We start from the raw sequence: 27,289 nt of genomic DNA on the forward strand, positions 1-27,289 counted from the left end.
TGCTTGTTTTTTTTTGTTTGTTTTTGTTTTGTTACTGTTGCTATTCTTTTGGGGGTATATTTTTTAGTTATTTTCGTTTTCTTATTTAATTTTTTTTTCAAATTTCATACAGCTTACAATCTCGTATAAGAGAAATTGATGCTAATTCCACAGTTCACATGATCGGATAACTGAAAGGAATTCTTTTTACTGCATAAAATAAAAGACATTATATATTACGGATAATTTATTATCACTGATACAATTGCAACCACTAGAGCTGCGGTCAACACAACATTTATAAACTAATAATTGTTATTAGCCCTTTGTAAAGCGCTTTGAGCATGTTTAGTGGATATTGCACTTATATAAAAGCTCAAATTTTTCAAATTTATTTTGCACTACAATGGGAAGTGGTCAGACAACAATAGCATAATCGAATGACAATGAAACAATTTATTTATTGATCATAAAATAAAATAAATTATTTTTTACAAAAAAGTTATTAGATATCACTTTTACAATTCCAACCACTTAAGTTGCAGTCAACACAACAGTTAAAAAAATAAAAATTGTTCTTCATTTTGAACTTTAAAAGCACATTTTCACTACAATGGGAAGTGGTCAGACAACAATAGCATGGCCGAGTAAAGTGACAATGAAACAATTCATTTATTGATCAGATATTCAATAATGAGAAATATACAAAGTAGAACAATGAGATAAAACAAATTATTTTGCTTTTCAATACAATAGGTGATATAAACCTATAATGTTTAAAAATATATAAAATGTTTTGTTGTCTTTTCAAGTATTTTACAGCAAAACCTTTTAGTAAAAAAAAAAAAAGGAAGAAGATTGGATCATTTAATAAAAAGCACCCAAGAAAAGTATTACAAAGGGAACTGGTTCGTTTTGTTTTTTGCTTTCATGAGTTTGACGGTGCTTGCAAACACATGTAGGTCAGATCAGTGCCAGTAAAAAGGAAAAAAATTGGAGAGTAAAAACATTCTAGACATAGAATTAAAAGGACTTGAGGAAAAAGTAAGACAAAGGAGAATGGTTCAAATAGGGAACAGATGTAGATTCCAAGAGCACAATATCAGTGTACTTAGTTTGGGATCACCGAAAAGTCTCACCCAGACACCAGCACAAGTCCCCACTTAGAGGAATACACTCAAATGTTCACAAATCATATGTTAAGAATAAAAAAAAATAACAGTACATAACAGAGAGATGATTTACAAGGAAAAAAATATCATCTCCCAAAACTATAACTATACATTCGGCTGTTTCTATCCATCCAAATTTTTTCCTAAGTTTTTAAAAAAAAACTTTAGTTTTGGGGATTTTTGTGGAAATTTTATGAAAATGACCTATGGAGCCGTAGTTATCCCAGTATCTATATCATGAAATGGACAATAGCAATTGCCCGCTATCCTTTAGATAGGATGCTACTCTATCGCAAAGTACTTTCTGCCAGATCTATCAGACCCAGCTACCCAATCACTGCTGGGTGGACAGAGGGGTCAGAAAAAAAAATCTCAACTTCGCCCGGAGTCAATCTCGGTCCCTTTGCTTCTGAAGTGAGTGCTCTACCCCCCCCCCCAGCCTCCCTCCTCAGGCTTGTATACTTGATTATATTTGAGTCCCCATGTTGCATGAAATTTAGACATGCCAACTATTTCCAATTTCAATCAGAGACAAAACCCTTCTTTAGCCAATAGAGAAAAAAAAAAGCAATAACAAACATTGTTTTTGCTATCGACTGAAGAAGGGTTTTGAGCCCAAAATTTGTCGTGTTTGGTATTTAGTCCTTTTGGAAACTGCTACGTTCATTTTTGTTCATTACTCTCTCTCTCTCTCTCTCTTAAATCTTTATCTTTCTCTCTCTCTCTCATAGCACAGCTTCACAACACAGATTTCTACACAATAATATAATACAATACATTGAGCATTAAAACAACCCCAACAATGACCAAACCATTCACAAAACTTCCAATCTAAAAATCATCTCATTCCATTATCTCTGTAGTCCTCGGAATGCCTCATCCCTCCCCTACCCCCTCGACCACCCCTAAATCCTCCCCCACCTCCAATACCACCACCCCCTCTCATGATAGGACCCCCTCCACCTATTCCTCCTCCTCTCCACCCCCTCTTATCATACCCCCACCCCCCATACCTCCACCCCTACCACCAATCCCCCCAACACCACCACCCCTTGGTCCCCCCGAGCTAGCCATAACCCCTGGTCCTCCACCCCCTACACCCCCACCACCACCACCACCACTACCCCCGACTCCTCCACCTCTACCCCCTCTGCCACCCCTTCCACCACCCCTTTCCCCACCAGTGGAAGATCCCATACCCATTTTGGGCGGAGGAGATTTAGGTCGCAGTCGTTCAATATCCTCGGTGCATCCCGTCAGATAAGCCTCAGGGCTGCTGGAGAAGAAGCTTGTGTAGCGCTGGTGGTCAAAGTTGGAGCTGGTCAGGCCTGGGCCTACCGAGAGCCAGCCAGGTCTGATGGTACTGTCACGGGCAAAAAGGTGGAGACGTCGACGTCCCAGGCAGAAATGCTCAATGATGTGAAATATCTCCACCTGGTGAGATGAACAACAAGAAAATGTTTGAATGTTTATAAATCAGACTATGTGAATCTCAGTTTGATTAAGTGAACAAATTGCATGTTCAGAGAATTACCTTCCTTGTCTGAACAGGTCTGTTGAATCTGTGATTGACTTAAAAAATGATACTTAGCTACAATAAGCTGTGGAATGTACAAAGTATTGAACAAAAATGAATATACCAGCTTAAAAAATTAACAAAATAACCAATCACAAGTACTTCGGGTTCAAATCCCTTCCTCGGCAACTGCAACAAAAAGAAAAAACAATTTGTTGTTATATATAGTATATATATACAAATTTACAATGTAAATTATCAACAAACAAACAAAATCCAAAAAATACTAAATACATTCAAAGCACTTTACAAATGGATCTCAAGCCAACAGCAACACTAATCATGTAGGACGAGACTGGATACCTGAAAGGTGCACTTACATCTTTTTGTAACACAGACAACACTTTGTCCAGCCAAGTACTCCTTTTACAATGGATATATAGTGAGAGAATGTGAATAAACAGCCTCTCCAGGGACTCAGTGGGGCTTGAACCAAGAACCTTCAGGCTAGAGGTCAGGTGTCATAACATAAGAACAGAAAACTACAAATGTGTGGCTCGCTGAGAAAATCCAGAAAGATGTGCAAATTTCATAAATTGAGTTGTGTATGCAGTGGTGTAGACCACATCTTTCTGATCATTTACCACTATAAATTTTCTTTCTATATCTATTAGAAACCAAGTTATTAATTTTTTTCTGAATAAAATTTGTTGCTATGGGAAACACTTTATCTTCGATTTTGGCTCACTTTGAGCACTTTTTCATTTCTGAAATAATATATTCGGCTCATATCTCGAATCACTTTGAGCACTTTTTCATTTCTGAAATAATATATTTGGCTCATATCTCGAATCGAAGCTTGCCGCATATTCCCGGGTTTTCTCAGCCAGCCTCACAAATGCTTTGAAGACTTTTTCATCTCTGATAATTGAACACAGCACATTAAACGCATAAGATGAGACATGCTGCATGTTAAGCATCAATACAATTTACAGACTAAGAAAAAGCTACTTTATACTGGAGGTACCAGAGGCCCTGATAGCTTGAGCTTTTATATAGAGCAATATCCACTGAACGTGCTCAAGGCGCTTTACAAGGGGTCGATGACCAACAGCAACACGTAACATGTAGAAAGAGACATGACGCCTGTTAGGCTATATTACAATTTTTTTCGCACAGAGACAACGCTGTAAACAGCCAGGTACTCATTTTACACCTGAGTACGGTGAGAAAATGTGAGTAAAGAGCCTTTTCCAAGGACTCAACTATGCACCGAGCGAGGCTCGAACCCAGGACTTCCGATCCGAAAGCGAGTGTCATACCACTAAACCACATAGCCGCACATAGAGCTCAGTTGACTCTTGATTCACTCGCAAAAAGATAGAGCTAGATCCCTGGTGAAATCGAGATTTTTGTTCTGACCTTTCTGCCCACTGAGCAGTGTTTAGGTAGATGGATCCATTAGATCTAGCGGAAAGTACTTTGTGATAGTAGACTAAGTGTCCTATCCAAAGGGTGACAAGCAGTTGTTACTGCCCGTTTCACGCTACAGAAACCAGGATAAACTCCGGCTCCATGGGGCTAATGGCTCTGAAGGACTCCTGATTCCAGGGGGAGCAACTAATTCAAAGTTCAGTTCCGATTTTTAAAAAAAAAGCTGTGTGCAAAATGTATATTGTCAAGGTATCTAGTCCACCATTCAGGCCCTCAGACTAAATGTTAGGTCGTGTTATAAATCCTAGAGTGTGTACCTCTACAACAACACAGCCACAACAAAAAGAACGTCCAGATCTCATGGCACAGAGAAATTCAAGATAAAATTAAAGGCCGTATTTACTCACAGGTTTTTCTTTGCTGCCGTATTCAGGTTGCTCATCGATAATGAGGTCGATGTCAACATTGGCGTGAATGAAATCTCCATCTGCGTTGCGTTTCACAGTGCCTTTAATGCCCATTATACAATGTTCCTGAGAGAGAGAAATATATCAATAAATAATAAATAAAATAAATAAAATTCCCTTTATTCATCCACCGGGGAAATTTGTCTCTAGGGTCTATTCCAAGGCCATACTGTGCAACAGCGGGTGATTGAACTCGGTACCTTTCAGATATGAAGCAAAGACCGTACAGCTGAGCCAGGATTGCTTATTATATATAAGACTGAGCCAAGGGACCGTTTTATTATTATTATTATTATTATTATTATTATTATTATTATTATTATTATTATTATTATTATTATTATTATATTATTTATTATTATTATTATTATATTATTATTATTATTATTATTATTATTATTATTATTATTATTATTATTATTATTATTATTATTATTATTATTATTATTATTATTATTATATTATATTATCATTATTATTATTATTATTATTATTATTATTATTATTATATTATATTATTATTATTATCATTATTATTATTATTGTTATTATTATTATTGTTATTATTATTATTATTATTATTATTATTATTATTATTATTATTATTATTATTATTATTATTATTATTATTATTATCATTATTATTATTATTATTATCATTATTATTATTATTATTATTATTATTATTATTATTATTATTATTATTATTATTATTATTATTATTATTATTTATTTATTTATTCATTTATTTAGTGACTTAGAGAGGAAAAATACTTGCCTTGTTTGCCTCATAAGAGCAATACCCCGAGTGTTTTGAAACTTTTAATTTTCTCTGCTGATTCTAATGTGTCCAATAGATTAATTGACAGTGTAAACTTATTTTTTATTTGGATACAACTTAGCAGAGTTTGTATAAAACACAACTTTGTGAATAACAATTCAGCATGATAACTACATAGAAATGTGCTATAAAAATGTATGTATTCATGTTTTGGTCTTTTCTGTTTTTATTTACAGGGATGCCAAACGATTTTTTACAGAAAAAAACAACTGAAAATGAGTGGAAGTATCACATCTCGCTTAAAATGAGTCCTTGTAAATAAACAAACAAAAACACCTCTCATAACTCTCTCCATTCCTTTTACAAATGTATGGGGCCTTTGATGCCTCAATTTCAATAATATTTATTTCTGTCTTGTGAAGAAAGACCTTCAGTAGCATTCTTCTTGTAGACAGGAAAATCTGCAGAGATGTGAAAAACCGGAAAAAGGCTGGAAAACCCAGACATTTGGCATCCCTGTATTTTTATTATTATTTTTTAACAGAAAATAAAAGTGAGACTTACTTTGGTTCTTTGGAAGATGGCATCAGGTTCCAAATTTTTGTTGTGGCCAGGGTGTTTGATATTGGTCTTAATCCAACAGATGTCCTCACAACGTCGGAAACCCCAACGCTTCATACACTGTAAGATGGACCATAGATAGAAAAAAACTGTTAACTGTGCAGCAATATGGTCTTTTGGTATGACACTCGTTTTCAGATTGGAAGGTCCTGGGTTCAAGCCTCTCTTGGCGAATGGTTGAGTCCTTGGAAAAGGCTCTTTACTCACATTCTCTCACCGTACTCAGGTGTGAAATGAGTATCTGGCCACCATTGTCTCTGTCCGAAAAAAAATGTAATATCGCCTAACAGGCGTCATGTCCCATCCTACATGTTAAGTGTTGCTGTTGGCTAGGGACCCTTTGTAAAGTGCTTTGAGCATGTTAAGTGATATTGCACTGTATAAAAAAGCTCAAAAGCTCAATTAACAACAGTATGAGGTATACTTATCTATTAAGAAGAATTCTAATTTTTTAGAAGAGACGAGGTGAATCTTTTTTTTTAAAAATCAAAAATTGTGAAAATGTCCTGTAAAGTCAATTGAAAAATATGGGATATACGAGAGAGAAGTCACAATTCCAATGTAATATGCTTGATTTGAATTTTCTATAAGGAAATTGCTCCTGTAGAAAAATTGGACAATGCCCTCTATACAGACATGAAGATCACAATGAAAAAATCCAGTAATGAACAAAAATTAATATAAATAGCTTTAAAAAAAAGAACAAAATACCAAACATGGAGCGTTTCGGGCTTAAAATCCTTATTTATCCAATAAAAAAAAAGAATTAAAACATTCATACATCAATTAAAATCCAGACTGACAACAGAGAAACATCGGCATGTCTCGCCTTTACTACTGTTCGTCTAGATTTTAAGTCATGTCTTGTATTAATCGTTTTTGTTAATTGCTGAAGAAAGGTTTTGAGCCCGAAACGTTCCGTGTTTGGTATTTTGTTTATTTTTTGAAGCTGTTATATTCATTTTTGTTCATTTCTTTTTACAGTCCACAGCTTCATAGATGATGAGCATGGGTCACGGGGCAGGGCTTTACTCACCCTCTTCTCTACTTTATCTCTCTCTAGTTAAGTAATTAGGTCATAGCTTTGAGAACTGATCATAATCACAATTGCTGACTCATGATTTTACATTTATTTTTTATAGCATGGTTATATCACAAGGGAAATGATAGACAATTTTTTTTTTTTAAAAAGGAAAAAAAATAGTGGCATAATAATAAATGATTCTTTCATCTCTTTGTATTTATTAAACAAGTTATTCTCATCCTGCCCAATAACACAACGAGCTTACACGATAAAAATATAACGAGTTTAATAAATACAAAGAAATAAATGACTACGTTTATTCCACCCCTACAAGTTAGATTATTAGATATTTTGTACCAAAATGGTATGGTATTTGTATTTCTAATCACCTCAATTTGTTTCTTTCTCCTTCTACTTGAATGACAATTTGATCCAAAACTAAAAACGTTGGATTTGTATTCATGCGCACCAAAAGATTATTTATAATTACCAACCAGCTGTCTTTCACAGATTATTTCACACCAATAAAGTGTGTGAAAATATTCTGCAATCGTTGAATAAATTTTTTATTCAACGCGTTCAAAGCATTATTCAACAATTACGTATTTACTAAGAAATGATAGGGTTTTCCAATGAGACAGGTGGAATAATAATAATAATAATAATAATAATAATAATAATAATAATAATAATAATAATAATAATAATAATAATAATAATAATAATAATAATAATAATAATAATTATTATTATTATTATTATTATTATTATTATTATTATATTATTATTATTATTACTATTATTATGTGGCATTACCTTGTTATAGAAACAAACATGATATTATCATAACCAACCTACCTGTCTGCCTCTCTCCAAGCCTTCAGCATTACCACACCACAACCAAAGGAAGGACCTCATTGCTGCCAGAGATGGGATATCTAGTGACTCAATCTAAAGGAGAAGACAAAAATATTGTCATTAGAAGAGTTTGTTTTTGTTCGTTAAATGGGTTTTACGTCACTTGTGGCATCTGGTGTTGTAAGGCAGTACGGCCCTGTGCTGTTTGAGACTTATTCAAAGACTTTCCCACTAGTGGGGTTGATCTATGGGCGGTAAAGATCCGATTTAAGGTATGGCGTACTATATGGAAAACCGGAATAATAACGGTGTGGGGGTAGTGGGAGCCAATAGCTGCTGGTGCCAGCAGGTCACTTGAGTGCCACTTATAGGCTGTAGATCTGAAGCTAAAAGCACCAAAGAAAAGCCAAAACAAAGAGGACTGGTTTGTCATATTGGGATTTAAGCATGCAGTGGCAGTTTCCAGTTTCCTGTGATATTTGCGCCTTCCGGCCCCGCTGCTCTGTCTTCGGCATGCTGTTTTTCAGGATTTGCTTCCTTAGCCTTTGACCATCGAAGGTCTGTCCACAAGGCAGTGGCGGTTTTGCTTCAGAGTGTCCTTCTCCTAGATCGATTGCGGTCCCCTGTTAGCGAACTCGATCTGTCCGGGTTTTTGTTCAGAGTGTCCTTCTCTTAGATGGATTGCAGTCCCCCGTTTACGAACTCCATCTGTCCGGGTTATTGTTCGGAGTGAGGACTGGTTTAAATAGAGAACAAAGGATTCCACAATCAATCTACCAATGTGGTGCCTATTTTGACATTGCCTAAATGTCCCACCCAGTCACAAAGAAACCTGGCAAAGGACCATGGAGAAAGAATTAAAGGAAGCAGGCCTGTCCTGGAATATAGCCACCGCAAAAGCAGCCGATCGCAAAAAATGGAGATGTCTGGTGGATGCCCTACGTGCCTCAAGGCCCGAAGAGGAATAAGTAAGTCACAATTAAAGGATCTGGTAATGAAGGATGAACTCTAATGCACAATATATTCAAAACGAATAACTATAATATACATAAATTTACAAGGAAAAACATATCATCTCTCAAAAAAAGTTACTATACGACTGTCTCCATCCTAGCTAAGGATATCTGCCAGGACCCCGAGAAAAAATACAAGCAAACTTAATCCCAAACAAAGTCAGAGAGCAGTGTGGAAAGAGAAAACAGATATGGGTGATAGAAAAAGGCGTAATTTTTTTTTTACATAAACTAAATGCACTTAACAATACTTCACTTATTCTCCAACTGGCCATATGGAACAAAATTTCAATTTTTTAGTTCAAGTTGCCGGTTAGGTGTCCTTTTTGTGTTTTCGATCTTACAGTATCCATAACTGCCAAAAGCCTGGTACTCATTCATACACAAGTCAAGTGAGGTGACGTTGATGAAGTACCTTACAAAAGATCAGAATTTGTCAACCCATTTTATCACTCATTTGGGGGTTCTAATAGCTCAGTTGGTAGAGCACTCGCTTCTCACACGAAAGGGGCTGAGATCGATCCCGGGTGAAGTCGCCCTTTATTGTCCGACTCCCCTTTTCACCCAGCAGTGATTAAATAGGTGCTTCTGTTAAATCTAAAGGAAAATACTTGATAGACGAATGTCCTATCCAAAGGGTCGCAAGCAATTGCTATTGTCTTTGAACACAATAAAAAGTGTGATAATCTCTGGTTCTAAGAGTCTAATGGCCCCGAAGGAACTTTTTTAAAATCACTTATTACAGCCAGACTTTTTTTTTTAAATGGCCTATTACAGCCAACTTCGCCTGCTGCTTTCGATATAATACACAATACCACTGAGCCAATGACACCACAATCTACTGGCGCTGATATAACCTAAATGTGTTGCAAGCGCCATAAACCCTTCAAAACAAACAAACAGCACAATCTACACCATAGTATAGTTACCTCGTCCCAGTCCCAATACTTGTCAAAGACAACGCCGTGTGTGCGTTGATATTCCTCAAATGGAGGCTCTATCAGGATCGTGTCAAACTTGCAGTTCAGCTCATGCAAATTAAAAGTCTCCAAGTCGGCTTGAAGGTACCTGGTTGAACAAGAGAACAAAATTGTTTTAGCAGTTTCAGATTTGAGTTGAATTGAGCACTTCTCACCCAAGGGGGCTGAGATCGATCCCGGGTGAAGTCCTCCATTATTTTCTTGACTCCCCTTTTCATCCAGCTAAGATGAGATAGGTGGGTCTGTTAAATCTTTCAACACCACTGGCCGCACTGTGCGGCCAGAGCAGAATCTGTTCTACTGGCCAATGGCCGCACAATGTGGCCAGTCTTGAAAGGCAAAAATTAATAATGTAATCAAATCCTACTTTCTACAAAAGTACTAAAAATTGAACCAATGGTAACATTTCTTTCATCAGAACATTCAATTTACTCCTAGGGAGGGTATTTTAATTGAGATTTTGTGCCAAATTCGCTGAATTTCCTCAAATGGAGGCTTGATCAGGATCGAACGCAGTTCAGCTCATGCAAATTAAAAGTCTCCAAGTCAGCTTGAAGGTTCGTGGTGGAACAAGAGAACAAAATTGTTTCAGCTGTTTCAGTTTCAGATTTGAGTTGAGTTGAGCTCTTCTCACCCAAGGGGGCTGAGATCGATCCTGGGTGAAGTCGTCCTTTCTTCTCTGGCCATACGAGCAATTTTATAACTGAAAATTTAAATCCATGAATAAACTTATTCTTTATAGACAATATAAATAGTATCCACTTCCAGAATCCACTTATATATCTGATATAACCCACCCAGATAATACTATACTGAACTCCCTAAATGAACGTCCAGGTCAACAAACAGATTAAAGTGTTTCAGTACACTAAAAATTGCTAAAATTGCTTAAATAATAAAAATTCAATGATGCGTACACTCCTCAAAAAATGTGTACAATGAGAAAAAATGGCTAAGAATATGCTTTATTTAAGTAAGGTTGACACCACTGCACATACAACAACACACATACAAAACAGGAATAGAGTCTTACATTGGTGGAGTGCTTGATTTAGATATCAAATCATCTTTCAGTCTAATCAGTTCGCGTTGTTTGGGGTACTCTTCAAATCGGTTTGCAAGACCTGGAAATAGACAATGAGTGAATTTATCATTTAATTTTTTAAAGGAGGGGTGAAAAGGATATTTAAGGGGTTTAATATTAAAAATATGTTGGGGTTTTTTGTTGCTTGTTTTTTTTGATACCCTAATAATGGCTTTAATTGCATAATAATAATAATAATAATAATAATAATAATAATAATAATACAATAATAATAATAATAATAATAATAATAATAATAATAATAATAATAATAATAATAATATTAATGTTATTAACATGGAATGTTATCGTTTAATTTGGTATATTGTCTTGACTTCGAATTAATAAAGTGTTTACAAGATAAATAATACATTGGCTCTAATCTTTGAAAAAATACATTGATAGAAATATAAATCAATGAATAAATCATTTAATTAGTTCAATTAAATCATAAGATTACATTTAATAAAGCACTGCTTTGTGGACTGATAAGAGTGACAAAAAAAAGTAATAATCAATATTTCCCAAGCTTCCCTTAAAAAATTTGGTTTTAAAATTAAAATCGTGTGGAAAAAATTTGAATATGGCCAAATCTGACAGAAAATAATTTACATCTATATTGTGATTTAGTCTCTCGAGTGGCAAATCTGTATGGGCTTTCTGTTGAAACTAATTCTAGAGGGGTCCCAATAGCTCAGTTGGTAGAGCACTCGCTTCATAAGCAAAGGGGTAGAGATTAATCCTGAGTGAAGCCTAGATTTTTTTTTCTGATTTTCTCCCACCCGCAACCCCTTGAAAAGAATAGAGGGGTCCCAATAGCTCAGTTGGTAGAGCACTCACTTCATAAACAAAGGGGTAGAGATCAATCCTGAGTGAAGCCTAGATTTCTTTTCTGACCTTCCCCCACCCCTCACCCCCTTATCCACCCAGCAATGATTGAGTAGCTGGATCTGTTATATCTGGTGGAAAGTATTTGTCATTAGACTAGTGTCCTAACCAGAGGGTAGCAAACAATTGTTATTGTCTGTTTCACGCTATAGAAACTCCGGCTCCATAGACGTAATGGCTATGAAGGACTATCATTTTAGGAGACTTACCAGCATCCCTGATGAAGTTCTGAGGTCTCTCCCCTGTGTCCACAAAATGCTGACAGTAATCATTGTGTGGGTTTTCACTTTGGGTACCCTGGACAGTGGCATAAAGCAGAACATGTCAGGTCATCAATAACGTCTTGATGAAATTTTGAAATGTATAATCACCAAAGGATGTATGCACATCATATCACAGTTAAACAATCAACAACACACACACACACTTAAATGCTCATATTCTGATACGCAAAAATGCAAAAATATGCACATACACACATACACAACTGCTTTCCAAATTTCCTTGCTATCAATTTTTTTTTTTAAAGGAGAGGGAGATGAAGACAAAGAAGAAGTTGATGATGATGATGATGATGATGATGATGATGATGATGATGATGATGATGATGATGATGATGATGATCATGATGGACAAGAGCAAAAGTAATAACAAGAAAAATAAAGTCTACGACTACAAAAAAGAAATATTTTTAAAAATCGAGCTTTTATATAGGGCAATATCCAGCATTACAGGGGGTTCCTGGCCAACAGCAACACTCAACATGTAGGACAAGACAAAAACTGCATGAACATTTCAATGACTGAAAAGACATGGAGCAATGCATAACGTGAAGCAGTGACAAATGATTGAATTTCCAAGTAATGGCACTAGAAACAGTGAAAGCATCAAATGACAAATCAGATCAAACAATACGTTATATTATCATCTCATTATTTGGAAATTGACGTACTTTCAAGAAGGCGCTGGAATCGGTGTAGACCTCTTCAGTATCAAAATCTTCCTGTATGTGAGAAAGACAAAGAGTAAATGTATAATGATAATATTAATAATAATAACAATAATAATAATAATAATAATAATAATAATAATAATAATAATAATAATAATAATAATAATAATAATAATAATAATAATAATAATAATAATTAATAATAATAATAATAATAATAATAATAATAATAATAATAATAATAATAATAATAATAATAATAATAATAATAATAATAACAATAATAATAATTATAATAATAGCAGTAGTCATGGTGATAGCGAGGATAATCATCATCATCATCATCATTATCATCATCATCCTCCTAATTGACATCAATCATAGTCACCCATTTGGTGGGATAAAAATAATAATAATGGTCAGGGAGGTCGATTTCATTCACGTTATTGTGTATAAACAACCAACTATGTTTGTCGAGCCGAGCACGTGTGAAGGTGTGTCACAAATTCCATGTTTTGATTAGTCAAAAATCTACTGGGTAATTGTTACTATCATTTTAATTAATGCTAAAGAAATCAATAAACTCCAGCACCATTGGTGCTGTGGCTTTGAGAGACTATTTGATAATTTGATGCGTGTAAAAGTATATAGGCAGAACTCTCATAAATTGGCCAATGCATTTAGTTAAAATAAAAATAAATTTGACAAGTTTGTTTTTTTTGTTTGGTGATGTCAACCTACCTCCCCATCCCTGCTTTTGTTCAGAACACGAGATGATGCTGATGCATCAGATGATAACACAGATGAAAAAGCTGAACGGTCGCCGCCAAAACTGAAAGTAAAGAAGCATTTAGTAGGATGGAGTTCAATGGTCAAAAATAAATTTAAAGACTTTCTTAAGACCCAAGTTGCAACGAATTCAAATTCATAGCATGCCGATTATGATTTATTTTATGTCATTGTGTCTTTAAGTATATTCCAATAGTGTTCCGATTTTAAAAATTAAGACACATAGATTTTTAATAGGATGTCACTGCAGCCATCTCATATTCTTTGTCAAAGTGATACCATGCTGCTAGAAGCTGTGGACTGTAAAAAGTTTTTTTTTTAATGAATATAACAGCTTCAAAAAACAATAAAATACCAAACACGAAACATTTCGAGCTCAAAACCCTACTTCAGCCAACAACAAAAAACAATGAAAACATAAATACATTACTAAAAAAAAACAGATCGCCATAAGAGAAATATTCTGCACATTCTCTCTGTATAAAAGTCTTGGAATCACAATATATCCAAATAAAATATATTCAGTGTCTTACAAGGGGTCCCAAACATACAGCAAAACTTAACAGGTTGGATGAGACATTACGCTTCTAAGGCGCAATTACAATGCTGTTACTAACCAGGTATTCATAATATTCTACACAAAAAAACAGGAAGAGAGAGAGGGGGGGGGAGAGAGAGAGAGAGAGAGAGAGAGAGAGAGAGAGAGAGAGAGAGAGAGAGAGAGAGAGAGTGAAAGGAGAGAGAGAGAAAGAGAGGGGGAGAGAAAGAGTGTGAGAGAGATAGAGTAAGAGAGAAAGAAAGAGAGGAGGAGAGGAGAGAGAAGAGAGAGAGAGAGAGAGAGAGGAGAGAGAGAGAGAGGGGGGGGGGGAGAGAGAGAGAGAGTGAGAGAGAGAGACACACTCTCACACACACACACACACACACACACACACTTCCAAGGACTAAAATTTGCATTGCTCACAGTGTGGAACTCAAACCAGAGACTCAGAGGGTCAAAGATAAGTGTCATACCACAAGACCAAAAGGCCGCCAAGAATTACTGTTGATGGGATCAAACATAGTGATCATACTCTAAAAGGAGTGTTTCGTACCCAAGTCTTTCCTTCTTCCCACTTTGTTTAGTTTCCTGGTCATCATGGACTTTGAGAACTGACTTCAAGCTCTTGGGATTTTGCAAACCATACTGCAAGGGAAAACAATACATAACACATTTTATGGTTTAATGAAACAAAAGAGAAGGTGTATAGTGTAATGATTTTCTGCTAAGGATCTTTTCAATGTGGAGTTTTTATAGTGGAATAATCACTAAATGTGCTCATAGTGCTTTGAAACTTAATTCTGATTCTAGAATTCACCTCAGCATTATGAATCGAAAAAAGATTAAAAATTCATATTCCAAAGCTTTTCCATTTTCACCATTTTGTCATTCAAAAGAGTGATCATCCACTAGTCAAATGCAACCACTGTTACACAACTCCTCTATTGTTTTTGTTTTTTTAACACATCCATATATAAATATAAAGGGTGGGTTCCTGACCTCCAATCGTGGGCATGCAAGGAGGCACTTAATGTGTCTTATATCCCCCATATCTGTTTTCAAACTTTCTTTCTGTCTTTGTCTTGGAATGAGATTACCTGGTTTTGTCCTTGCCCTGGCCGGACCCTGACTGGGAGGGCAACAGAGTTAAGAGTTTTGGGAGATTATATTTTTTGTCTTGTAAATCATCTCTATGGTTTTACATACATTATGGTTTGTAAACATTTGAGTAATAAACAAAAATGATTATAAATAACAGCTTCAAAAAAGAACAAAATACCAAACACTGAATGTTTCAGGCTCAAAACCCTTCTTCAGTCAACAACAAAAAACAATAGACATAAATATATTACTAAATTCCAGATAGACGACAGAGATGTAGTATAATGTATTTATGTCTCTATTGTTTTTTGTTGTTGGCTGAAGAGGGGTTTTGAACCCGAAAAGTTACGTGTTTTGTATTTTGTTATTGTTTGGAAGATGTTATTTCATTTTTGTTTATTACTTTTTACAGTCCACAGCTTCTAGCAGCCTAGTATCATTTGAGTATGTTCCTTTTAGTGGGGACTTGTGCTTTGGTCAGGATGAGACATTTTAGGTGATCTCAAACTCAAAGTACATTGATGGTATGCTCTTGGAATCTACATCTGTTCCTATTTGAACCAGTTAGCTATGGCTTAGTTTTTCTTTGGTGCCTTAATTGTATTTCTATAACTTTTTTACTATCCCATTTTCTTCCCTTTTACTGGCACTGATTATGAATATGACCTAAATGTGTTGCAAGCGCCATAAAACCATTTAGAACAAACAAACGTCTATGCTTTAAAAAATGCGTTTTTTGGGTAAATTTTTACACCCAATACTTTACCAAATAATATGCACTAAAATCAATTTTTGAAAAACTTTTTCATATATTATTTTTGAGTTTTGAGCGTCTTGTGATATGGTATGATAATGACATTTATGAGGCTTTTATAGCCTTTTATCTGCTCTTGTGCATTCGTGAACGTATTTGATTCACGTCTCTCAAAACTGGGCATGCCACATAGTGGAAGGAGGTGTCTGAATTTAACTCTACAAACAGTATTTTTCTGTTTCCCAATGAGTGTCGAGACGGCACTTGAATGCCTGCAATGAAGGGGCGTCAACAACTGTTGCAGGCAAGCGGTTCCATTTGTCGACAACCCGAATTGAGAATAAGTTCTGCCTAAGTTTTAGAGAACACCTTTCCTTGGAGAGTTTGAATCTATGTCCTCTGGTGGTGCTGGTGGAATCAAGATTGAGGAGGCTCATGTTAATAGAGTATAGATTATGTGTGTATTTGAACACTTCGATAAGGTCCTATACTGCATGCTCAGTATTTGTATCTTTTTCAGTCTTTCTGTGTATTCTAGATCTTTGAATCCAGGAATAACCCTAGTTGCGCGTCTTAGACTTAGAACACTTTCTATGAGGTCTTTGTCTTTCTGCAGTCGTGGTGCCCATGCTACATTGCCAAATTCCAAGTGGGGACGTACACGAGTGTGGAGTGAACAATTGTCTCTTGTCATTGACAGACAGAACCTAGGAGGTGAAGGTGGAGGTAGAGTTCTTGGACCCTTCTCCTTACTACATAGGTGCGTCTCTCACTCTCAATAATGATTAAATAGAAACGAAAAATTTTCTCATTTTCTCAGCCCACGTCTGCATCAGCAGACATCAGTTCAGATTCTTTTATTTTTACATCTGACACTCAGTTCAGTGACATTTTGAATGAAAAGTTTTGGTTTTTTTTTCTTTTCGATACATGCTTGACCCCCAGGATTAAGTTATCTTTGAGAATGCACAATCACATTAAAATGGCATTTTCATTCATTCCATTCATTTCTTTTTTTCCAATCTCAATCCTAACTTAGGCACTTTGATAAAATTTTCAAACTCAAAATATCTTAATTTGACCCAGTCAGGGGGATGGGACTTGAAAAAACATAAAATTTGATACCTTATTTGTTTCTCTACGACTTACGGTTCCAAAGTTATTTATATTTTTCTGTTGACATTTTTTGTCAATTTTACAGAGAGAATCTGTGATCTCACACTCACTGCTGCCTCAAAACCAGCATCTCGCGGCTATCGGGAAATTTTGAGTTTTGCAGTCAACATGGCCCACTTATTGTTTTCAGTAATTTTGTTTCAATTAAAAAATAAATGATAAGTGTTAGATATCATTTTGAAGGTCAGAAAATAATAAGCTTTATTTTCATATAAATCATTTTCATGTATGAAAAGTATGGACAAAATTAAGGATAAATGAAAATGGAAAAAAATATGAGGTTTTTGTAAAAAAAAGTGGGGTTGATGGCGGAAAAAATAAAATAATGAGCGAGTGTATCAATTTTGATGAAATTTGGCAGAGATGTTCTTCAATTGATTGTCTATCGATGTATGAAGTATAATTAAAATGTATCCATAATTTAAAAAGTTCTTATAAGTCAAAATTTGATAAATTTTTATTTCAATAGCTTTCTGAGAAATACAATCAGGAATTAAGAATAAAATATACCGTTAGAAAGCTTGTTTTGTGCCCTTTAAAATGATACCAACATTAGTCACATAGGTTCACAAATAACGCCATGGTGACCAAAACATTAAAGGGCCAAAAATAAAGTTCCAAAAAACGAGTTTCACCTTACAGTGAGCCTATCGGCGGCCACTGAACTGGAGTTATCAAAGTGCCTACCTAACTTACAAATTTTGCAAAGAGCTCTTTCCTCTTCTGAGACCGCTCTTTCATTTCACTCAGGCGGTCTGCCATTTTCTTTTTATTTATTGTTCTTAACTTAGGGGGTGATTTTGCCAATGTATTTGTAATGTAATCACATTTGTATAGTGTTTTTCAATTACAAATCAGCAAATAAAACCGGCTTTGTATAACAATGAATGGCAACTGGTACACCTCTACTTTCTTTTTCTTCCGAGATTTTTGTTGATTGCCAGACGGTTTCAGAAACTGCATTCAAATAGCTGAAAGATTTCTAGAAAGAGAAAGCAAATCAAACACTTTTCCTTATCTTAGCTTGACAACTATCGTAGTTATTCTGAAAAAAGTATATTTCAAAAGTTTTGCTTATCATTTTTATAGCGTTATATGAGTACATGTCGCCCTTTATCTATTTTAAGGGATCAATACGAATCAAGAAGAATTTAGTTCTTCTATAAGCCAATGAGCCATTTTTCTATTTCCTTCTCTCAAAATGGTGTTTAACAAAGCATCGCCATATTGCGTCATTGAACATTTATATAGCGCAATATCCACTAGACGTGCTCAAAGTGGTTTACAAGGGTTTCCTAGTCAACAACTCTTCAGTAGAGGTCGAGACGTGACGCCTGTTAGGCGATATGTATTACAATTTATTTTTTTCGAGAGACAACGCTGTTAAACGACCGTATACAAAATTAACACCTGAGTACAGTGAGAGATTACTCAAAGGCATTTGAAAGGTTAGACATGGTGAACTATTTAATATCGTTGAAGGACTAGACATGGAAAAGATCTAAGAATTATTAGAAACTTATATTGGAATCAAAGTGCAACCGTCAGGATTGAAGAAGAATTCAGTAAATACAAACAAATTAAACGAGGTGTAAGACAAGGATGTGTTTTGTGACCAGACCTTTTTAATATCTACAGCGAAACAATTATTAGAACTTTAGGAGATAGTCCAGGCATTAAGATCAATGGTGAAAATATCAACAATATAAGATATGCAGATGACACAGCACTAATTTCAGACTCAAAGAAAATTTACTATTACTCCTTAATAAAATAGTTACAGAGAGTGAACGTATAGGGTTATATTTAAATGTAAAAAAGACAGAATGCATGGTTATATCAAAGAGAGAAAGAAATCCAACATGTAACTTAATAAGCAAAGGAGAAACTATAAAACAAGTTCGGACATTTAAATATCTTGGATACATAATAACTTTAGATGGCAGATGTAGCACAGAAATAAAAACAAAGAATTGCAATAGCTAAAGATAGTTATAATAAAATGAGTCTAATTTTCAAAAACCACAATATCTCAATGACAACAAAACATTGGGCTTTGAAGGCCTATGTATGGTCAGTATTAGTATATGGCTGTGAAAGCTGGACAATTACAGAAGACATTAGAAAGAACTGGAGGCAGTAGAAATGTGGTTTCTTAGAAGGGTGTTAAGAATCTCATGGACAGAGAAGAAAACTAATTAAGAAGTATTAGAGCAAGCTGAAACTAAAAGGTTATTAATTCGTACAATAAGAAAAAGACAAATGCAATTTTTAGGGCACCTAAATCGACATAAATGTATTGAACATCTTGCTCTCATAGGAAAGATAGAAGGTAAAAAGAGTAAAGGTAGACCAAGAAAAACATATTATTCGAATAGTTTGAACAGCTGGGTAACAAAGAAAGAGAAGAGTAATATTAGTTTTCTGAGGTTATCTGATCAGAGAGATGAATGGCGTACCATGATCACCGATGTCTGGCACAGACTTGGTACTTGAAAAAGAGGAAGAATAGTGAGAGAATATGAGTCAAGAGCCTTTCTCAGTTATTCGTGGCCATAGAAAGACTCGAACCCAGGACCTTCCGGTCTGAAGGCGAGCGTCTAACCCCAAGACCCCAAGGATATAGCTGCACATTTTAAGAGAACACGATATAGATTTAACCGACGTGCACTATTTGCAGGTCTTGAGCTTTTTTTTTTAATCTTGAGCTTTTATATAGCGCAATATCCACTTAATGTGCTCAAAGCGATTTGCTAGGGGTCCCTAACTAACAGCAACATTTAACATGTATAACGAGACATGACGCCTGTTTGGCGATATTACAAATTTTCCGACAAAGACAACGCGGTTAATGGCCAGGTACCAGCGACATCTATATTGTGTGTATTTGTGTGGGTGGGTGGATATGTGTGTAGGAAGCGCGTGTGTGATTGTCAGTCATTATTATCGAGCATGTCTTGAGCTTGACACGCATATGAGAAATATATTAAATTAATGTATATATGTACAATTCTTATTTTTCGCTACTTGTAATGCATGAGTATCTTGTGACATTAGATAATGATTGGTAATCAATGAAGATCATAGATACAACCGTTGTTGTTGCCATCATTAGTATTGTCTGTTGATGTTGATTTTCACTCTCACTGTTCATTGTTATTATTGCTATTTTTATTATGATAATGATAACGATGGTGGTAGTGATGGTGATGATGGTAGTAACGGTGGTGATAGCGTTAATGATATTATTAGCCACTCCCACGCCTCGTTCTGAAAAAAGTCCGCGAAATTAAAGGGGAGGCAAGAGAAAATCAGCTGATCGTTAAAATAGTAACAGAAACGTGGAGGTGCTCGGCAATGAATGCAAGAAAGATATTTAAAACGCCGTAAAAATGTTTTAAAATCACTTAATGTTATAATTACCATCCATAACAACCTGTCAAATTCACATATGTAAGATGTCAAGCCAAAATTAATAATAAAATAATAAAGAACACGATTGACCGGTGGTCCGTTGACTACACATGCATACGAGTACCAGAAATATTTTGTAAACAATGTAACACAATATAATGTGTAAGTTTCAAAGCAAATGCAACCACAAATAACATCAAAGAACAATGTGGGACTACTGTTTTAATTTCATAAAACCAAACGTATATTTTCTGCCCCCGATATTGAACGTGTAGTTAGTATGTATCGTACAAACAACATTCGTTTAGACAGGTAGTCGGGATTCTAGCGCCAGTTTTATTTGGGCAACCATGATTGGGATTTCACTCAATGCACTTATCATTAATTATTATTATTATTATTATTATTATTATTATTATTATTATTATTATTATTATTATTATTATTATTATTATTATTATTATTATTATTATTATTATTATTAATAATAATAATAATAATAATAATAATAATAATAATAATAATAATAATAATAATAATAATAATAATAATAATAATAATAATAATAATAATAAGCAGTTGAAAGGATATAGTCTTTGGTGTATAAGTGCATATGTACAATATTTCTTATAATAAATGCTTCAAAACAAAACAAAACTAAAAAAAATAAATAAAGAATAAATGAATAAAAATATCTATTTGGGCATTTACTTACATTAATAGTCTTGAAAATCACAATCACAATCCATGAAAATTAAATATCCCAAAATCCGAAGAAGACATGAATTTAATCCAAAATCCAACACAGGAATGTATTTTAATAGGAGACAGATATCCTATTAAAACCATAGCATTACTTGCAAACAACAATACCCCACTCTGCGTTTAACGGGCTTGTGGCCGTCACATTGTAAATTGTGGCCGCATTAGGGTAATCGGTGTCCTAAAGACTGACATACTGACATACAATCAATGAGAACTATAAAGAATCCATTCTAGAATTCAACTACAAACTGAAAAGCATGATAAATATCACTCTCTCAAATAATTTCCTTTGCTCAGGTTCACTCACACTCTCCTTTATTGCAAAACATTGATAAGTGAGATAAAGTTTGTATTTCAATTATAAACTTAATCACATAACCTAAATGATGGAGAATAAAAACAGCTAATTATAAAAAAAATTCACAGATCAAGTTATCTATTTGAACTCCGCATATTTAGCTTAATTACTCATTGACCATATATTTTTTTAAACGGCATTGTTTCATTTAAACAAGACCATGACGCTTATGCCTGGACCGGGTATTCACAAATTCTGCTTTTGTGTTCCACTTTTCGAATCGAATTAATCTCTATCTTATCCGTTTATTTGCAAATTTTCTGCACTTTATAAATAAGACCATAACGCTTATGTCTGGACCGGTTGTTCGCAAATTCTGCCTTTGTGTTCCACTGTTCGATTAGAATTAATCTCTATTTTTTCCGTTTATTTGCAAAGTTTCTGCACTTTATAAATAAGACCATAGCGCTTATGTCTGGACCGGGCATTCGCAAATTCTGCTTTTGTGTTCCACTTTTCGAATCGAATTAATATCTAGTCTATCCGTTTATTTGCAAAGTTTCTGCATTTTATTAATAAGACCATAACGCTTATGTCTGGACCGGGCATTCGCAAATTCTGCTTTTGTGTTCCACTTTTCGAATCGAATTAATCTCTATTTTATCCGTTTATTTGCAAAGTTTCTAGATTTTATAAATAAGACCATAACGCTTATGTCTGGACCGGTTGTTCGCAAATTCTGCCTTTGTGTTCCACTGTTCGATTAGAATATAATATGTTTTCCGTTTATTTGCAAAGTTTCTGCACTTTATAAATAAGACCATAGCGCTTATGTCTGGACCGGGCATTCGCAAATTCTGCTTTTGTGTTCCACTTTTCGAATCGAATTAATCTCTATTTTATCCGTCTATTTGCAAAGATTTTGCACTTTATAAATAAGACCATAACGCTTATGTCTGGACTGGGCATTCGCAAATTCTGCTTTTGTGTTCCACTTTTCGAATCGAATTAATCTCTATTTTATCCGTCTATTTGCAAAGATTCTGTACTTTATAAATAGGACTATGACGCTTACGTCTGGACTGGGTATTCGCAAATTTTCCTTTTGTGTTCCACTTTTCGAATCGAAATAACATCTAGTCTATCCGTTTATTTGCAAAGTTTCTGCACTTTATAAATAAGACCATAACGCTTATGTCTGGACCAGGCATTCACAGATTCTGCTTTTGTGTTCCACTTCTCGAATCGAATGAATCTCTATCTTATCCGTTTATATGCAAAGTTTCTGCACTTTATAAATAAGACCATAGCGCTTATGTCTGGACCGGGCATTCGCAAATTCTGCTTTTGTGTTCCACTTTTCGAATCGAATGAATCTCTATCTTATCCGTTTATTTGCAAAGTTTCTGCACTTTATAAATAAGACCATAGCGCTTATGTCTGGACCGGGCATTCGCAAATTCTGCTTTTGTGTTCCACTTTTCGAATCGAATGAATCTCTATCTTATCCGTTTATTTGCAAAGTTTCTGCACTTTATAAATAAGACCATAATGCTTATGTCTGGACCGGGCATTCGCAAATTCTGCTTTTGTGTTCCACTTTTCGAATCGAATGAATCTCTATCTTATCCGTTTATTTGCAAAGTTTCTGCACTTTTAAATAAGACCATAATGCTTATGTCTGGACCGGGCATTCGCAAATTCTGCTTTTGTGTTCCACTTTTCGAATCGAATGAATCTCTATCTTGTCCGTTTATTTTCAAAGTTTCTAGATTTTATAAATAAGACCATAACACTTATGTCTGGACCGGGCATTCGCAAATTCTGCTTTTGTGTTCCACTTTTGGAATCGAATTAATCTCTATTTTATCCGTTTATTTGCAAAGATTCTGCACTTTATAAATAAGACCATGACGCTTATGTCTGGACCGGGTATTCGCAAATTCTCCTTTTGTGTTCCACTTTTCGAATCGAATTAATATCTAGTCTATCGGTTTATTTGCAAAGTTTCTGCATTTTATAAATAATAATAATTGTTCAAAATTTTACCTTACACCCGATATTACAAGTACAAGTGAGCCAGGTGAAGAAGATTGTCAAACAGTGTGACAGATGAAATAGGAAGAGAGAGAGAGGGGAGAGAGAGAGAGAGAGAGAGAGAGAGAGAGAGAGAGAGAGAGAGAGAGAGAGGGTAAGAGAGAGAGATATTCGTTTTTTGTTCAAAATCTCTCTTCTCTTCTCTCTCTCTCTCTCTCTCTCTCTCTCTCTCTCTCTCTCTCTCTCTCTCTCTCTATCTCTCATTGCACAAGGTTGTGCTATTTACTACTATTTATCAAGAACAGCCAAGCTGGCAACCCAGTCTCTGTATAAACTAAGCAAGATGGCAACAGGGACCTCGCTCCTTATCCAATGCCGAAGCTTTAGTTTGAGTCAAACGGTTTTGTTAAAAAAACCCACCCAAAATAAGTTCGTGTCGTAAGTGATGGAAGTTGAAGTCGGCTTATTATAAAATCGTTTTTATGGTCTGTTTGGATTACCCTTTTTAAATAGAAAACGTGAATATAACATAAACTTGAAGAATAGGCAAGCTAAATGAAATTTAAATCGACTGATTAAATGAGTACGCGAGGCTGAGTTGCGAACGACTACTGGGTTCCGACATTCCGATCCCAGTGTCATTCATGTTCACCGTACCGTGTTACTGTCTACACACTACACTGCATTGTTAGTGACTGGTCATGTCTTTTTTGTTTGTATGTTTTACGCAAGCTTAATAAAAATTAAATTGACTGATTAAATGAATACGTGAGGCAGAGTTGCGAACGACTCATGGGTTCCGACAATCCGATCCCAGTGTCAGTCATGTTCACCGTACTGTGTTACTGTCTACACACTACACGGCATTGTTAGTGACTGGTCATGCCTGTTTTGTTTATATGTTTCTTTTAATATGGGTCAATTTACAAAGAATAATAATAGAAATGTTCAAAACAAAAACTAGATTCACTATTACGTGCCTGTAATGAAGTGCTTTCCAGAAACCGTGAGCGAGAATGATGGTGGAGGTAATGGCAACCATGTGGGTTTGTTATTGTTTCCTACCTCCGTCAACCCGCGCATCCAGTTGCGCACCCACGCTGATTCTAACCAATTGATTCTGTTATTATTATTGTTATTGTTGCTATTATTAGCATTATTATTAGTGGTAATAGTGGTGGTGCTAGAAGAAGTGGTGGTAGTAGTGGTGGTGGTAGTAGTAGTAGCAACGGTAGTGGTAGTAGTAGTGGTAGTAGTGGCAGTAGTAGTAGTAGTAGTATTAGTAGTAGTAGTAGTAGTAGTAGTAGTAGTAGTAGTAGTAGTAGTAGTAGTAGTAGTAGTAGTAGTAGTAGTAGTAGTAGTGGTGGTGGTGGTGGTGGTGGTGGTGTTAGAAGTAGTAGTAGTAGTAGTAGTAGTAGTAGTAGTAGTAGTAGTAGTAGCAGCAGCAGTAGTAAGTAGTAGTAGTAGAAGTAGTAGTAGTAGTAGTAGTAGTAGTAGTAGTAGTAGTAGTAGCAGCAGCAGCAGTTGTGGTAGTGATAGCAGGGGGGGGGGGGGTAGTAGTAGTGGTAGTAGTAGTAGTGGTAGTGATAGCAGGGGGGGGGGTAGTAGTAGTAGTAGTAGTAGTAGTAGTAGTAGTAGTAGTAGTAGTAGTAGTAGTAGTAGTAGTAGTAGTAGTAGTAGTAGTGGTAGTAGTAGTAAAAGTAGTAATAGTCGTAGTAATAGTAGTGGTGGTTGTAGTGGTGGTAGTAGTAGTAGTAGTAGTAGTTGTACTGGTGGTAGCAGTAGTGGTAGTAGTTGTAGCGGCAATAATATTACTCTTGCTGTAAGAATATTTCATGGTTATATAAATCGTATGTAAACAAATCTCATTGCACAGTGTAAAAAATCATTGTCGTCATGTCACATCTTATGTTGATCCATAAAACGTGAATTATTTGAGTTGTACCAAGGTCTAAATTTATAATTTAATCTATTAAATAACTAAACTATTAATTAAATCTTTAAATGATTTTACATAATTATTACCACCATATTATAATTATCATTATTTTTATTATTATCATTATTATTTTTGTTATTATTATTATTATTATTATTATTATTATTATTATTATTATTATTATTATTATTATTATTATTATTATTATTATTATTATTATTATTATTTTTATTATTATACTGTTATTATCATTATTATTTTCGTTGTTTGCCTTGCTTTATTATTGATTTTACTTATTTGATTTGTTGATGAAAATATATTCTTGTATGAGTTACATTGGCAATTGCCTAAAATAAACGTTTTTGAACTTTGAACTTTAAGCAAGTGTCATACCACTAGACCACATAGCCGCACGGTATAATAACCCAATTCCTCATGGGCTCATTTTTGTAATGGAAATCTAAAAAAAATTGAGGCAAAATATTGTCCATTACAACAATGTTAAAATAGGCCCATAAGTGGGTTCGGATGTCAGGCCTGCATATATTTGACGTCGGATTTAACCCAAGTAATCTTGACCATTGGTTCGGTTTCTAAAGTTCGCCTGGTTCACTCCGTTAAAAGATACTAGTATACAGTTCATAGTTTTGACTGGGGGTTGCAGATCAAACTCTCTGCTGAAACTTGGATGTTCTTATATCAAGGTGATCTAAGTAGCTACTGGGTCGAATATCCAGAGTCACCTTCCCTTTCCTTTTGGGCCTATTTCTTGGTCCATAATAAACGTATCTCGGAGTCTAGCCGGCTCAACAATTTAAACTGTGTGTAGAGTGTTTCTTGTTGTTTTTATCTATTCTGTGCTTAGATTTTATCAAATTCGTTTTTATGTGGAACACGTTTGATAACGCCACGATGTTGTGAAATAATAATAATAATAATAATAATAATAATAATAATAATAATAATAATAATAATAATAATAATAATAATAATAATAATAGAAGAAGAAGAAGAAGAAGAAGAAGAAGAAGAAGAAAACAACAACAACAACAACAACAACAACAACAATAATAATAATAATAATAATAATAATAATAATAATAATAATAATAATAATAATAATAATAATAATAATTCAGTGATGATAATTTTCCGCTGATCCGCGGAATTCGGGGATTTTGCGATTATCTCAGAAATTTTCCTCTGATTTTGCCGTGTCAAATATTTTCCTCTGACTGATAAAATCGCAGGTCAAGTGGTGAATCCGTGAAAAAATCACCATCATGTCTTGTGTCATATGTTGACACCTGGGCTCAGTTGTATAAATTTTGGTGACACTCCAATTTTTATGACGTCATTCTAGACAAACTGGCGCCAGATGTCAAACTTTGGACAAGGCAATTGATGGTCGTATAGGATTAGGAAGGTGGTGGGGGAAGGGGTAAATGAGTCTAGACTTTATTTGTAAGTAGGTCAATTAGGTACAGTGAGAGGTACGTTAAAAAGATAATCATTATGACTCACTAGATAAAAAGTCCCATCAAATAAACTACTCTCTCTCTCTCTCTCTCTCTCTCTCTCTCTCTCTCTCTCTCTCTCTCTCTCTCTCTCTCTCTCTCTCTCTCTCTCTCTCTCTATCTATCTATCTATCTATCTATCTATCTATCTCTATCTTTCGCTCATTCTTTGCCCCCTCTCTCTGTGTCTGT

At 34.9% G+C, this 27,289-nt stretch overlaps 1 protein-coding gene across 1 annotated transcript; it reads right to left on the bottom strand.

Annotated features, from left to right (window-relative positions):
- Nucleotides 1–420: 420 nt before the first annotated feature.
- LOC144972403 (N(6)-adenosine-methyltransferase non-catalytic subunit METTL14-like) lies at nucleotides 421–18,063 on the bottom strand. The gene is made up of 11 exons (XM_078913554.1): nucleotides 17,824–18,063; nucleotides 14,650–14,741; nucleotides 13,511–13,601; nucleotides 12,770–12,820; nucleotides 12,027–12,114; nucleotides 10,879–10,969; nucleotides 9,795–9,933; nucleotides 7,853–7,945; nucleotides 5,914–6,030; nucleotides 4,509–4,634; nucleotides 421–2,585 (listed from the first exon to the last, which is right to left on the bottom strand). Exons 1-11 carry the CDS (start codon nucleotides 17,887–17,889, stop codon nucleotides 2,115–2,117), a joined length of 1,425 nt encoding a protein of 474 aa, XP_078769680.1. The 5' UTR covers nucleotides 17,890–18,063; the 3' UTR covers nucleotides 421–2,114.
- Between the last annotated feature and the right edge of the window lie 9,226 nt (nucleotides 18,064–27,289).

Source organism: Berghia stephanieae, chromosome 5 (assembly GCF_034508935.2).
Source record: "Berghia stephanieae isolate SIO BIC M18660-M18661 chromosome 5, UCSD_Bste_1.3, whole genome shotgun sequence".
Lineage (NCBI taxonomy): Eukaryota > Metazoa > Mollusca > Gastropoda > Nudibranchia > Aeolidiidae > Berghia > Berghia stephanieae.